The sequence below is a fragment of the Ovis canadensis genome, chromosome 18 (genome assembly GCF_042477335.2).
Source record: "Ovis canadensis isolate MfBH-ARS-UI-01 breed Bighorn chromosome 18, ARS-UI_OviCan_v2, whole genome shotgun sequence".
Lineage (NCBI taxonomy): Eukaryota > Metazoa > Chordata > Mammalia > Artiodactyla > Bovidae > Ovis > Ovis canadensis.
The window spans coordinates 55294288-55310105 of NC_091262.1; the positions used below are offsets into that span (position 1 = coordinate 55294288).

The window sequence follows — 15818 nt, forward strand, 5'->3', positions numbered from 1 at the left end:
GTACGTATTCATACTCCCTAGAATAGATTTTCCTATTTGAGACATCTTTATTCATACTCTTTCTCACCATTATACTACATCATATACCACATATTATACTATAAAGTGTACTTTCACATTTAACTTAAGTATCTTTCTATCAAGTAAAAAGTACATTCCACACTAACATTTAAGTTTTCTTGAAGGATAATATATTGATTGCAATAGCTGACATTTACTGAGACACACATCAGGTACCATGCTAGGCACTTTCTATATTTTACCTCATTTAATCCTTTTAACTACATGGTCAAACAAGGACTACTATTTTCCCCATATAAGAGATGAGGAAAGTCAGGCTTGCACAGGGTAGGGATTTGCCCAGTTTATTAGTTTCCTATTGCTGCTGTAACAAATGACCACAAACTGAGTGGTTTAAAAGAACACAAATGTATTATCTTATAATTCTAGAGGTAAGAAATCTAAAATGGGCTGGCAAGACTTTGTTTCTTTTGGAGGCTCCAGGGAAGACTCCATTTCCTTGCTTTTTCTAGCATCCAGAAGCTTCCCATTTTCCTTGGCTCATGGCCCCTCAATAGTATGATTGCGGCTTTCTGACTTTGACCCTCCTGTAGCTCTCTTATGAGGACACTTGTGATTACACTGGGCTCATCCGAAAATCAGGATAATTTCACCATCTCAAGATTCTTAATCACATCTCCAAAGTCTTTTCTCATGTTAAGGTGACATATTCACAGACTCTAGGGGTTAGGACCTACACAGCTTTCAGGGTGGAGGCGGGAGGGCAGTGGAGTGCATGGGGCCATTAGTGTGCCTACCACATCCAAACTAGAGTTGTAAGAGATGGAGCTACCACTCAGGCTGACTGACTCCAGAGGCCAAAACTAAAACCACTACATAGCTTTCCAAAGAAAAGCTGAATGGGAGTAATGTTTAACAATTTAATCTAGTAGAAAAAAGAATACAAAGTATCTACCTTTAAATGAGGCCTTCCTTTAAAATTTATACAACTATAAAACAGTGTATTTTCAAAATACTCAAATTTAAAAGTCAAGACATGGAGGCAGCCTAAATGTCTAACAACAGATGAATGGATAAAGAAGAGGTGCTGTGTATACACACACACACAATGAACTAGACATACATAAAAATTATTAATCAACACTCATCAATTATTACTATTTAATTATATTTATAAAATAATTATTAATAAATATTTTGATTTATTATCAATTAAAAAGAAATAACACCATTTACAGCAACATGGATGAATCTAGATATGAACATACTAGTAAAGTAAAGTATGTTAGAGACAAATAAGTGAAATAAGTCAGAGAAAGACAAATACCATATGATATCACTTAAATGTGTAACCTAAAATACGATACAAATGAACTTATTTATGAAACAGAAACCGATTCACAGATACAGAAAAACTTAAAATTATCAAATGGGAAAGGCAGTGGGGGAGGGATAAATTAGGAGACTGGGATTAGCAGATATAAACTACTATATATAAGATAAACAAATGCCTACTGCATAGCACAGGGAACTATATTCAATATCCTGTAATTAGCCATAATGCAAAAACTATGAAAAAGAGTACATATATGTATAACTGAATCACTTTCCTATACAACAGAAAATAACACAGCATTGTAAAGCAAGTATACTTCAATAAAAAATAAAATATATTCAATGCTATTTGGTGCTCCAAATGTGAAGGAAATCCAAAAAAGAGAGGATATATGTATGTGTGTAGCTGATTCACTTTGCTGTACAGCAGAAACTAACACAACAGTGAAAAGCAATTATACTCCAATAAAAATTGAAAAAATAAAATACTGTATTTTGTTCCTTCTTAAAAAAAAAAAGCTGTATTTTTTAAGGATTTGTGGCTGATATATAGTTTTTCCTGAAACCTGTTATTTATAATCTGCATATACAAGTAGTATCTTACTTTTTAAACTATATAGTACTTACTACTTAATCTAGAATCTATTAAAATTAAATCACAAAAGATAAAAGATCTTATACCCGGGGGTGGAATTTCTAGATCAGTTGTCTGCTGGACATTAGTTCGACCAGGTCTAGGATCAAAAGCAGGAACCAAAGCTGAAAACTGCCGCTTGAGCACGTAATCATCGTCCCATGTTCTCCGGCGGCCCCCCTTAGTTTCGTACTCTTCCTCTTCCTATTGAGGTAAAATTCCACGTACAGATAAACATAAAACTCTTCATAATTGCAACAATGGTATGCTATCTATAAAATAAGGTATATGTTGAGTACTTCTCTCTATAGGTATTTTATATTCTTATTCAGCCATATTTCTTAAGCACAAAATGAGCCAACACAAACATGTATAGATATAGATATATACACATTTCTTAATGATTTATCAAAAGTAAGTAGGTTTTGGAGAAACTGTTTATAAACAGTGGTTTTATGAATTGTGTTTAACAGCTTCTTCTTTAAAGTTGTCAAAAATATTGGTAAAGACAAATGAAATTGTAAGAAGGCTTATGCTTTTGTAAATCAGACCTTATTAACACTTTTTTAAAGTACACATGAATATTTTCTTAAAAAAAAAAAAAAGCACCTTTACTGGTGGTTGCACAAATTTACATATGTGATAAAATGATAAAGAACCATACACACACACTGGGTCAACTTCCTGGTTCTGATACTGTAATTATGTAAGATGTAGCCACTGGAAGAAACTGGACAAAAGGCACACAAGACTTTACAGTCTCTGCAACTCATTGTGAATATATAATTATTTTTAAATGCGCTTTTTAAAAAAGTGTAAACTGAATTACATACAAAACACATACAGTGCTTGAAGCTGATTTAAATTACTCTGGGGCAAATAGCTCAAACAAGTTCAACAAAGTGCTGATTTGTCAAATGATGACTTCTCGGAGATTCACTGCAATATTTCTTTCTACTTCTAGCATGTTTAAAAAATTCCATAATAAAAGGGTTTTTAAGGAACATTTTTCTCCTCTTCTTCGCTTTTATTAATTTTATCAACAAAACTTCAATGAATTATAAATATTATACATGTCTAATGTAATAATTTTTAAACAATAATTATGTAAATACTTAAATGTACACATTTAGCCCCCTCGTAACACTTAATTGAGATGAACCTTTACAGCAGATCAAACTGACGTTTGATAGGTCTGAAACCAGTTTTTTCTGGGATCTAAAACTTCTACGTGTGATCTTTAGTAATCATTTCGTCTGAAAACTGGGACTAATAATAACTTAAAAGGGTTGTTGAAAGCACTGAATTAGTTAATATACATAAGCAGTATCTAGCACATAATTAAAGATAAATAAATGTTAGCTAATAGGCTAATACTTCTATTACTCTACTGTGTAAACTACAAATCTTAGAAAATAGCTATTAACCATGCTGTAAAGAGCAATATTGCATAGGAACCTGCAATGTTAGGTTCATGAATCAAGGCAAATTGGAAGTGATCAAACAGGAGATGGCAAGAGTGAACGTCAACATTTTAGGAATCAGCAAACAAAAATGGACTGGAATGGGTGAATTTAATGCAGATGACAATTATATCTAATACTGTGGGCAAGAATCCCTTAGAAGATATGGAACAGCTATCACAGTCAACAGAAGACTCCAAAATGCAGTACTTGGAAGCAGTCTTATAAATGACAGAATGATCTTGGTTTGTTTCCAAGGCAAACCATTCAATATCACAGTAATCCAAGTCTATGCCCTAACCAGTAATGCTGAAGAAGCTGAACAGTTCTATGAAGACCTACAAGACCTTCCAGAATTAACACCCCAAAAAGATGTCCTTTTCATTATAGGGGACTGGATTGCTAAAGTAGAAAGTCAAGAAACACCTGGAACAACAGGCAAATTGGGCCTTGGAGTACAGAATGAAGCAGGGCAAAGGCTAAAAGAATGGGAAAGACAAGAGATCTCTTCAAGAAAATTAGAGATATCAGGGAACATTTCATGCAAAGATGGGTTCAATAAAGGACAGAAATGGTATGGACCTAACAGAAGCAGAAGATATTAAGAAGAGGTGGCAAGAATACACAGAAGAACTATACAAAAAAGATCTTCATGACTCAGATAATCAAGATGGTGCGATCACTCACCTAGAGCCAGACATCCTGGAATGTGAAGTCAAGTGGGCCTTAGGAGGAATCACTACAAACAAAGCTAGTGGAGGTGATGGAATTCCAGTTGAGCTATTTTATCATCTTAAAAGATGATGCTGTGGAAGTGCTGCACTCAATATGCCAGCAAATTTGGAAAACTCAGCAGTGGCCACAGGACTAGAAAAGGTTAGTTTTCATTCCAACCCCAAAGAAAGGCAATGTGAAAGAATGCTCAAACTACCACACAGTTGCACTCATCTCACACGCTAGCAAAGTAATGCTCAATATTCTCCAAGCCAGGTTTCAATGATACATGAACCATGAACTTCCAGATGTTCAAGCTGGTTTTAGAAAAGGCATAGGAACCAGAGATCAAATTGCCAACATCTGCTGGATCATCGAAAAAGCAGGAGAATTCCAGAAAAACATCTATTTCTGCTTTATTGACTATGCCAAAGCCTTTGACTGTGTGGATCACAATAAACTGTGGAAAATTCTGAAACAGATGGGAATACCAGACCACCTGACCTGCCTCTTGAGAAACCTATATGCAGGTCAGGAAGCAACAGTTAGAACTGGAGATGGAACAACAGACTGGTTCCAAATAGGAAAAGGAGTATGTCAAGGCTGTATATTTTCATCCTGCTTATTTAACTTATATGCAGAGTACATCATGAGAACTCTGGGCTGGATGAACCACAGGCTGGAATCAAGATTGCTGGGAAAAATATCAGTAACCTCAGATATGCAGATGACCCCATCCTTATGGTAAAAAGTGAAGAACTGAAGAGCCTCTTGATGAAACTGAAAGAGGAGAGTGAAAGAATTGGCTTAAAGCTCAACATTCAGAAAACTAAGATCATGGCGTCCGGTCCCATCACTTCATGGCAAAGAGATGAAGAAATAGTGGAAACAGTGTCAGACTTTATTTTTGGGGGCTCCAAAAATGACTGCAGATGGTGACCGCAGCCATGAAATTAAAAGACGCTTACTCCTTGGAAGGAAAGTTATCACCAACTAGACGGCATATTAAAAAGCAGAGACATTACTGTGCCAACAAAGGTCTGTGTAGTCAAGGCTATGGTTTTTCCAGTAGTCAGGATGTGAGAGTTGGACTATAAAGAAAGCTGAGCGCCAAATAATTGATGGTTTTGAACTGCGGTGTTGGAGAAGACTCTTGAGAGTCCCTCAGACTGCAAGGAGATCCAACCAGTCCATCCTAAAGGAGATCAGTCCTGAGTATTCATTGGAAGGACTGACGCTGAAGCTGAAATTCCAATATGTTGGCCACCTGATACAAAGAGCTGACTCATCTGAAAAGACCCTGATGCTGGGAAAGATTGAAGGCAAGAGAAGAAGGGGACGACAGAGGATGAGATGGTTGGATGGCATCACCAAGTCAATGAGTTTGAGTAAACTCCAGGAGTTGTTGATGGACAGGGAGGCCTGGCGTGCTACAGTCCATGAGGTTGCAAAGAGTCAGACACGACTGAGTGACTGAACTGAACTGAACTGATTTTAATATATGCTTACTACCAGAAAAGGCCAAGGCGGGTGTTTCAAGTAAGAAAACCGTGTCTGGATTACGGGAGAGCCATCATGGACTCTACCTGGTTTATGGAACCCATCTAGTTGGGCAAGTATCCTTCTGTTAACTCTGGTTGCTTCCTGCCCTCATCCTGCCCCCTCTGTAGATTTTCCTAGACATTTCAGTCAGTGCTTTACTGTGTAAGGAAAAAACTCCACTGTAGGAAGGCAGACATGAAGATATTACCTGCTCCCCAATAGGTCGGCTCCCCGCTCCAGCTGGGACCTGTGGTAGCTGTGAGGTGACAGCATGGTGTGTTACATCAGAGCGTGAGCCAGCTCGGCGCTGCAGGGATGGACGTCTCAGAATCTGATACAGAAAATGGAAAGAGACATGTCTAATTACGTGACTCATATATATCCCTCTTCAGCCTGGACCCGAACTATTTATCCATGTTATCAAAACTGTCATTAGAAAACTTCATTAGCCATTTATAGAAAAGTTTTAAATTCATCATACATCATATACTAACATTCAGAAGAAACGTGCCCATGCTCTATATATTTTCCAAGAAAAGTATACAAAAGCATTTCTTGGAAGTTCTCCACCCCACTAAAACCCAGTTTAGGAAAAAATGCTTTAATCGTCTAACATTTTATAACAGGAAATTAAAATTATACATGAGGTTAAAAGGCATTTTCAAGAAGTTCAATTTTAAGACAATCATAGTTAACACTAGGGGTTCTGGATCATACTGCCTAAGCTTGGGTTCTCCTTTCCTACTTAACTCTGATTAATTAGAGCAAATTATGTTTTCTATGTCTCTATCTCACAGGTCTGTGTAAAGACTCATGAGATAATATAGATACTGTCTGCAAAACAGTACATAGCAGAAAATTCTAAGTATAGCTTTTTTTTTTGTCTATGCCACATGGCATGTAGGATCTTAGTTCTCCAACCAGAGATCAAACCTGGGTCCCTTATCTTAACCGCTGAATTGCCAGGGGAAGTCCTGAAAATTGTATTATTTAGGATTACTGCAGTTCTTCACATTTTTAAACCTGTAAAAACATCAGCACAGCTTTCACACTGGTGCTCTATTTTCTTGCTTCAAAGTTTAACTAAAATGTTGCTTTTCTCTTCTTCATTTCAATTATCAACATCCTATCTTAGTTAAGAAAATGGGGGACTCTCTCTCTACCATAACCTCCTCGTATTCTTGGTCCTCCTGATTGTCATCTTCATTTTCATCATCTTCCTCGTCTGGCTCTGGCAAGTCCTCATCGTCATCTAGCTCAGCTAACAGAGTGCTGGCACGGCAGCTATCAAGGAAATCTAGAAAACAAAACCAACAATCTTCCTCTTAACACAAGTAACAAAGCATACCAGAGAACCTCTGTGACTCTGTTTTATAATACACAGGTAAAATTCAAAAGTTCAGGTATAAAGGCCGCATTTAGTGATGCCACTCTTCCACCACCACACACAAGGGTGAGTAACAGCAGTAAATAGTCCCAAGCATGGCAGAAAACGCCGTGGGATAAAGGATGGAATAAACTAAATCTGTATTCACTAAATCTTTCTTTAAAAAGGTCAACAATATGGGGTATTTAAAATATATAAAAGCAGCCCTATCACATTCTCTGTATAAATCAGTGGAAACACAATGGTGGAAAGAGAACACTTTGGAATCATTAGCTGTCTCAACACGCATCTGTTTGAGTGCCTACTATGTGCCAAGATTGCATTAGGCACTAGGTATAGACTGTGAAAAAAGCTGAGTGCCGAAGAATTGATGCTTTTGAACTGTAGTGTTGGAGAAGACTTTTGAGAGTCCCTTACTGCAAGGAGATCCAACCAGTCAATCCTAAAGGAGATCAGTCCTGGGTGTTCATTGGAGGGACTGATGCTGAAGCTGCAACTCCAGTATTTTGGCCACCTCATGGGAAGAGGTGACTCACTGGAAAAGACCCTGATGCTGGGAGGGATTGGGAGCAGGAGGAGAAGGAGACAACAGAGGATGAGATGGCTGGATGGACATGAGTCTGAACGAACTCCAGGAGTCGGTGATGGACAGGGAGGCCTGGTGTGCTGTGATTCATGGGGTCGCAAAGAGTTGGACACGACTGAGCGACTGAACTAAACTGAACTGATACATCGCTGTAAACAAGACAGACATGGTATGAGCCCCCATAGAGCTTACAGGGGAGACAGACATTTAAAAAGTAAACAAATGAATACATACACTGTGAAAGGGAAAATAACAGAATTTAAGTTGATCAGAGAGAACTGAATTTATCTATGTGACTGGAGAGACTGCTTAATGATAATGAGTACTTAAAGATAATGCCTATTTTATGGAATGATGTAGGTACAGCTTTATATATCATCCAAATTATCTAGCACATAAAAAATAAACTTTAATCCCTTTTGTCTCCCTCCTGTTAGGCTCTCTCCCCTCCATCGTTCAGTGAAGATTAGGTCAAATTTACACTGCCCTACATAATGAACATGTTGAGAAGCTGTTCTCCACAGGAACAGAAAATAAAAAGAGGAATAATGGGACTAAAACAGGAGTTTTTTATTGGATCTGGAATTAAAAAAAAAAATTCTATGGATAAGAAGGCAGTATATACATTACAAAAGAATATCCAAAAAACAATTTATTATTATTTAGTAGGAACTTGCATTTACAGGTTTCTGAACCAAATACAATTTTTTATGTCTAATAATTATACAAGACTAAAAATTCAATGCCTTTTACTATGACTTGCCATTGCTTATAAGACACATACTGATTTCAGAATATTCACAGCTAAATTGGCAACATTTTTTCCTTAATGACATAAAATAATCTTATAATTTACAGCATCTTAAATTTGATGAAATATATTACCCCTAACCCTTTGGCTCAGCAGTAAAAGAACCCACCTGCAATGCAAGAGACACTGGTTCAACTCTTGGGTCAGAAAGATCCCTTGGGGAAGGAACTGGCAACCAACTCTAGTATTCTAGGCTAGGAGTTCCCATGAACAGAGGAGCTTGGCAGACTATGGTCCATGGAGGTGGCGCAAGAGTCAGACACAACTTAGTGACTAAACAACAAACATGTCAAGTGCCATCCTGCATTTTAGGTAATGGTCCTCATGAATATGAGGTGGCAGGTACACAAAATAAATTCCACTTTTAGGTTTATTTCTTAAAGGAAAAAATATGTACGTATATAAATTCCATTTTTCATCTGTTACAGTTCACTGAAGTCAGTGGTTTTACTCATCTTCCCTTTTTCATCTTAGTATATTATATAAGGCTTCCCTGGTGGCTCAGATGGTAAAGAATCTGCCTGCAATGTAGGAGACATGAGTTTGATCCCTGGGTTGGGATGATCCCCTGAAGAAGGGAATGGCTACCGACTCCAGTATTCTTGTCTAGAGAATGTCATGGACAGAGGAGCCTGGTGGGCTACAGTCCATAGCGTTGCAAAGAGGTGAACACAACTAAGCGACTAACATTTTCACTTCACAAGGATAATATATATATTTTAAAAAGCTCCTTATTTCACACATTTGATTATATCACACAACCAAATCATGTCCCTCAAAACATAACACAGTGAACGTTTGCATATATAGAAATTATTTTATAATGCAGATGTGACTCTGATCCTTCATATAACAGCACTGTCGAAGAGTCCTCCAGTTTTAGAAATGCAGAAAAGGAGATTTTAATCACCAAAGAATAATTTTTAAAAGGCAGTCAGTAGCCCTGACTCCTCAATATTCTTTCCCATTAATACACCTACAACTTTCTTAACCTTCACATGATTTATTAACAGAACTAAAGCTTAAAGTTAACATAGTAATAGGGAGAAGCAGAAGGCCTCCATGAGGAAAACCAAAGTAGAAATGCTTATTTGTTGAATTTACGATACTTTGGTGTAACTATCATCATCATTTTGCTACATACTTATTTAACATATAAAGTAGAAACAGAAACATAATGCTTTTCCTAAAATCATAGATCATCAGATCCAGTTGGTAGCTTGGAATACGAGAGACCACATTCTTGAAAAAATGAAAACATATTAAAATGATGCACACACAAGATAGTACTTAAAATATCTCTTCATATAAACTTTTTATATTTGAAATTAACAAAAGTAATTTTGAAAAAAGAACAGGTGATCAAGGATTGTGATAAAGGGTATTCTGAAACAATAATGATTGGAGTACAACCTTTTTGGAAGGAAATTCAACAACTACTCCTTTAGGAATTTACCCTAAGAAAGATACACAAAAATATAAAGGTTGCTCACTCATAACAATGCTGATGGTAATGAAAAACTGTAACTTAAATATCAATCAATATTAAATAATGATCATACAGTCAAACAGAGGAATATCTGGCAGCCACTCTATGTTGTAGAAACTCACTGAACTATATTAAAACATTTTTACAGTGTACTCAGTGAAAAGAGCTGTCCAGAAAGGACAGACTGAATTCGTTTTTTCTTTAAGAACAGATACATCAAATGATATGTATCAAATGACAACAATGGTAGGGACTAGATGATTTTTATTTGCTTCAATATTTCCCTTCTATAAAAATTTTTACTGTTCTAATATGATGATTAGAAACATTTTAATCACTGACTACATACCACAGTTACATTCAATAATGTAACTATAAAAACCTTCTAAGCAAGAACTAATTCATCTGAATATTTCAAATGTTACCTAAAAAAAGAATAATTTCCAGAAGACTTTGATAACTGTTGTGATACGGTGGTTTATAATAAGGAAAATCTGGTCATCTCTGTTCTATATACTGAGTTTTCTTAAACTCTTGCTATTTCCTGAGATAAGAGCAATAGAGGTATCATTTGTTATTTATAACTGGAGTTGTTTTAATGAGGAGACTTTCAGAAAGCCCTTAGGTAATCTAAGGATGGGGCTGGTTGTTAGTGGAACCAACCACAATCAGAACTAGAACTTTCATCTCGCCCCTTAGACCTCTGGGGAGAGGAGCTGGAGACTCGTGGCCATACCACCAATGGCCAGTAATTTAATCATTGGTGCCTAAATCATGAAGTCTCCAAAAAATAAAAGCCCTGAAAGGCTGGGGGTTCAGAAAGCCTCCAGGTTGGTAGACATGAACAAAATGACAGGCCAGGATGGCTCCTACACTCCAAGGGGATGCAAGGTCCTGTGCTTGGGGCCTCCCGGACTTTACCCTGTGCATCTCTTCCCTCTGCCTGTTCCTGAGTGATACACTCTTCTCCTCTTCTTTTCTTGGCCGGATCAAGCATCTTATGGGATCTTGTTCTCAATCAAGGGATCAAACCCTGGCCTCCTGGCAGTGGTAGCATAGAGTCCTAACCACTGGACTACCAGAGTATCCCCTATGTATCCTTTTTATAAAAAATCAGTAACCCAGTACATAAATGTTTTTCTGAGCCCTGTGAGCCACTCCAGCAAATTAATCTAACCCAAAGAGGGGGTTGTGGAAACTTCCAGTTTATAGCCAGACAGTGACTAAAGGGGCAAAGGTGAAGGGTGGGCAGTGTTGGAGGTCTGAGACTTTAACCTGTGGGATCTGATACTATCTCCAGGTAGGCAGGTAGTGTCAGAATTGTGGGAAAACTTTACACACACTTGGTGGTCAGAGGTGCAGAAGTGAAGCTGTCTGTGAGCAGGGTACTGTAAGTAGACGAGACACACAGGAGTATTTTTCCTCTTATATTACAATGTACAAAGAATTATCAATTTACAAAGCTTATTAATCTATCACATTTCTTTTCTTATAAAGATGTCAAATTATTACGGTTCTTCTAATAAAACTTCACTAGGGACAAAAAGCCAAGAAAAGGATGACACATAGAAGTTCCCAGATGTCTATTTACAACCAGGTAACTTAACAGTTCTTCATATCACTTTGAGTTTTTTCATCACATAAAAAGCTGCCATATTTATAAGAGAGAATAATCCTTTTCTAATCGAAAATTTAAAACACCCCAGGAGAAAAATGTGATAAAAACATCACCACATAAATATCTAACTATTTTATACTGTAACTTACCATATAAGGAATATTCTGCTTCCTGACCTGTGTCACTCTCACTGGAGGTTGATGTGAGGCTGGTGGTTAAAGTATTACTTAAAGACTGACCAACTGATAAAACTGTTGTTGCTGTAGCTACATTGCTGCTGCTAGTAACACTGGATGTTGACATAGTCACTGTCGATGTAGTACCAGGTGTGGTCAAATTAGGGAAACTCTGAGCACCCATAAGAGGAGAAGCTAAGGATAAAAATGAAGCAAATTAGTACAGAAAAGGGAGGATTGTGTAAACCTTAGAAAAACTATGTTGTATATTTAGAAAAAAGAATGCAGTCATGAAACACTGATTATTAAAAGTCTGAAAAGCAACAACTTTGGGAACCCAACTGAAATCCAACTAGAAATTCTTGTTTTTATAGTATTATTATTTTTTAGAAAGTTAAGCCTAGCTTTTAAAATAAGTGAAAACAGGCACTGAAATTACTCCCAATGGAATTTTCCAAGGGAATTACTTTGACCCATTGGTAGCTTTAATTAGAATTAAAAACTTTCATCAGCTAGTATCAATTCAGGACCTAAGTAAAAGTTATGCCACTATTATGCTCTGATTTCGGCTGACTCTGATGATAGTTAATAGCCATCTATTTCCTCTTGTAATTAACAATCAGAGGAGTGAAAAACAGAAATTTTTATTTTATTCTTCAGAATTAGAATAAGAGGTTCTTTATCAGGTCCTGATCAGAATTCTTAAAATGTCACAATTCTACAGAACTTAACCTTATATTCCTGAAGAGCTAAACGTGACACAGTTGTATATAACAGGGTTTAATGATCTGGTAAAAGACTAGAGCCAGAATCCACTAAACAAATCCTACTTTGCATCCCTCAGAGTGGAAAAAGCATTGGGTTCTATAAGGAAAAGCTCACTTACTTGCTGTGCTCATCACATTCCTCCCCAAAGTATTAGTGTTGTTATCACTGCTGCTTCGGCTTAGATTCATGTTGTTGGTGGCATTAGTCCGTGCTATGTTTGCCACTCTCCTTACAAAACTCTCCAAGCTAGACGTCTCTCTTGAGGACAGGTTAGGTACGCTCGCACTAGAGCTCATAGGGGCCCCGGCAGCCAACAGAGAACTCACTGACAGTCTGTTACTCGCTGAAGAGCTAAGGGGCCGTTGCGAAGCTGCTTCTTTATTAGTTAACTCAGATACTGAACTAACATCAGGAGAACTAACACTAACAATTCCCATGGATATTGCACTAGACTCCCCAGGAGTACGAGCAGAACTATCAGGGCCTAGCTTTCTTTCAGCATTTTCACTTCCCGTTTCCGCTGTTAAGGTGCTGGTACTTGCACTGGAAGATGACCCTACTTCTGTTTGAGGGACGTTTTCAGCAGATGAAAGAACAACAATTGGTTCATGGACATCAGCTCCTGAAACTATACTGTGTTCCATTACAATTTCTGATCTCCGTTCCGTTTTGGTCGAACCCAAGCTGATGTCGCTGCTACTGGCCACGCTACACACAGAACTGCTGCTTCCTTTTCTACTTGAGGAGCCTGCAGCAGCAGATGTCTTGTCTGGACAGTTGTTTTTCACCAAGCTGCTCCATGATTGCGTTGTGCCTGAAACAGTGGATGAAACAGGTTTGGGTGATGCCACTGTATCAGGGTCGTACCCTGGTGCAAGCTTGAGGTCAAATTTTCCTTCTGCGCCCATACGGTAAGAGTTTGAGCCACCAGCATCCCAGGTGACATCAATCCAGCCTGGAAAGGGACAGGAGTTTGTGAGACCCAGCAGAAAGCAGATAGGAGCGTGTCAGACAGTAGCTCCACAATATGGGATCAGCTTTTCATCAGCGCTGTACTTCTCTGAATTTCTAGTCATCTAAGGTCTGCCAACTAAAATTGAATCCTTCTGTTTCTCTTATTTCTGAACTGTTTGTTAATATTTAAAAACAACATAAGGGTCACGTTTATAACTACTGGAGTATCTTTCAAGGGGAAGAACTGTTAAAAATTGTAAAAAAGACGGATAAAAATGGTAAACTATTGCAACTTCAGCAAGTATACATGAAATCTAAGTAAAAGCTTTTTTAGTTGCTAAATACGATCATGTGGTCAAATGTTTTTAGAAAAAGTGCTGGCTTAACCATTAATTTCTAAGTTTGGGCTAAATCCTATAATTGACGGACAAAATATTCATTTATCACTGTAGAAATTCTAGGCCACTAGCTCAAATAACACTAAGTTAGCATTTCGGTTGTGTTCTCAAAGTTCAGTGGTTACTTGGTTCTCTTATGATTAAAATTAATAAATTTGAATAAGCACAAAATTCTAAAACCAAAATTTTAAAAGTATGCTAAGCTCTTTTATTAGATAGAACCTATATGATAAAGCTAACAACATGAAAAGAACTAGTGAGCATAATATTAAATCTATATTTACTTATACTTGGAAAAAAATACTTCTTTTTTAAAAATGGTGACTAACTTCCAAAAACAAAATAAATTGCCTATTAGAAATAAAATTAGTATAAATTTTACAATCTCATTTTAGTGTTATAAGCTAACTACTTCAGGAAAAAAAAAAGCACATAAAAATAGTCTTTAAAAACTTTAAAAGTACTTTACACACACACACACACACACACACACTCTCATGCATACATGCATACACACAGGCCAAGTTCATACATGTTTACAATGAAACTCAGAGGGGTTTAAGTAATATTAAATTACCTGTGGGGATTATCTGCATACAAGTTGTTTGAGAGGAAACTGACTGCCCCAAATCTACATAATCTAGTTTAGATGAGATTTCAATTGCCTCAATTAATTCTGTATGCTGAATTAACCTCTGAAGAATCAACTTTTAACTATCTCTTCTGCAACATGGAAAAGTGTGAGAAAAGGAAAAGTTCAAAAGCATACCCCAATCCCAAATAAAAATTACATTTGTATTGCAGTAACTGGTCCCAAAATATACTGATGACTTATTTCATAGCACATGTCAAAATCTGTAACTGTATGTTTTATCTGTTTTACCAGAAAGCATGGGATTGTACTTTTTTGTTGATCACTGCATATCTGAAGTCTAATAGAGTACCTTTACATAATAGGCACTCATATTTGTGTGATTAATTAAAAAATGGATATTCCTACCAACACAAATGTTCTGTAGAAAGGGAAGAGATTTGACACAGCGTAGAAAAGTAACTAATAAATGTAAACCATTCAGTTATGCTTCAGAATGTGTTTAAACTGATCACTGACAGGAACTCAGAAAGGGTACATATCCAAAAGTGGATATTTACAAAATTCTGAAGTCCTCTTTAGATAGAGTCAGTAACAACTAGCCATTAATAAAAATGGTTAGCTTAAGTATTTGAAAGCTAAGAACTCTCTATGACATAATGGTTTTAAGGTATGGCTTTTCTACATGTCAGATCAGCAAAAATAAGCCTTTCTTATATGCTAAATTCTGAAATTAAGATTCCAATTTTCCTATGCAGTTGCTTCACTTGACTCCAAACGAAGAAAAACACACAGTGCTTATATATCCCTAACTGGCTCACACATTTAAAAGTCAAACATTTTAGGGTAAATAGACTATTAACTAAGTATTATTAAGATGTGCAAAAACAACAACACTGGAAATTTCTGAACTGAACTATTATTATTCAAGTATTATTTTTTTTTATTAATTTTGGCAGCTGCATACATGCTCATTCACTATAAACCTGCTATGATGATAATCTGAAATTAGGGTACAACTAAACAGAAATGCATTTCATAACATAATTTCAGGGACAGAATTTTAAACATAGTAAAAAGCAAAAAGAGTTTAAGTAAACAGATGCTTTTATCACATAGTTAAGATATCAAATGTTAGTCATTCTCTTAAGCATCGTCACTTTTATTATCTCTTTCAATATTCGGTGTAAATTGACAATATGAACATTTTACTTTTTTAAATGGTAGGCAAAATTCATAAGAACCACTACTGGTTAGGCAAATTATCCACTAATAAATGAGTCTTTTAGGTTATAAGTAAAAAATCTAGCCACTATAGTTGCTTCTGGGA

At 36.6% G+C, this 15818-nt stretch overlaps 1 protein-coding gene across 1 annotated transcript in view; it reads right to left on the bottom strand.

Moving 5' to 3' along the window:
- The window catches only part of HECTD1 (HECT domain E3 ubiquitin protein ligase 1), a 71364-nt gene that overhangs the window by 11677 nt on the left and 43869 nt on the right, over positions 1-15818 (bottom strand). The window contains exons 24-28 of the mRNA XM_069559429.1: positions 12663-13499; positions 11750-11971; positions 6873-7006; positions 5918-6040; positions 2038-2194 (exon numbers count right to left, since the gene is read on the bottom strand). Of these exons, the coding sequence (XP_069415530.1) occupies positions 2038-2194; positions 5918-6040; positions 6873-7006; positions 11750-11971; positions 12663-13499 (1473 nt within the window). The remainder of the gene's footprint in view (positions 1-2037; positions 2195-5917; positions 6041-6872; positions 7007-11749; positions 11972-12662; positions 13500-15818) is intronic.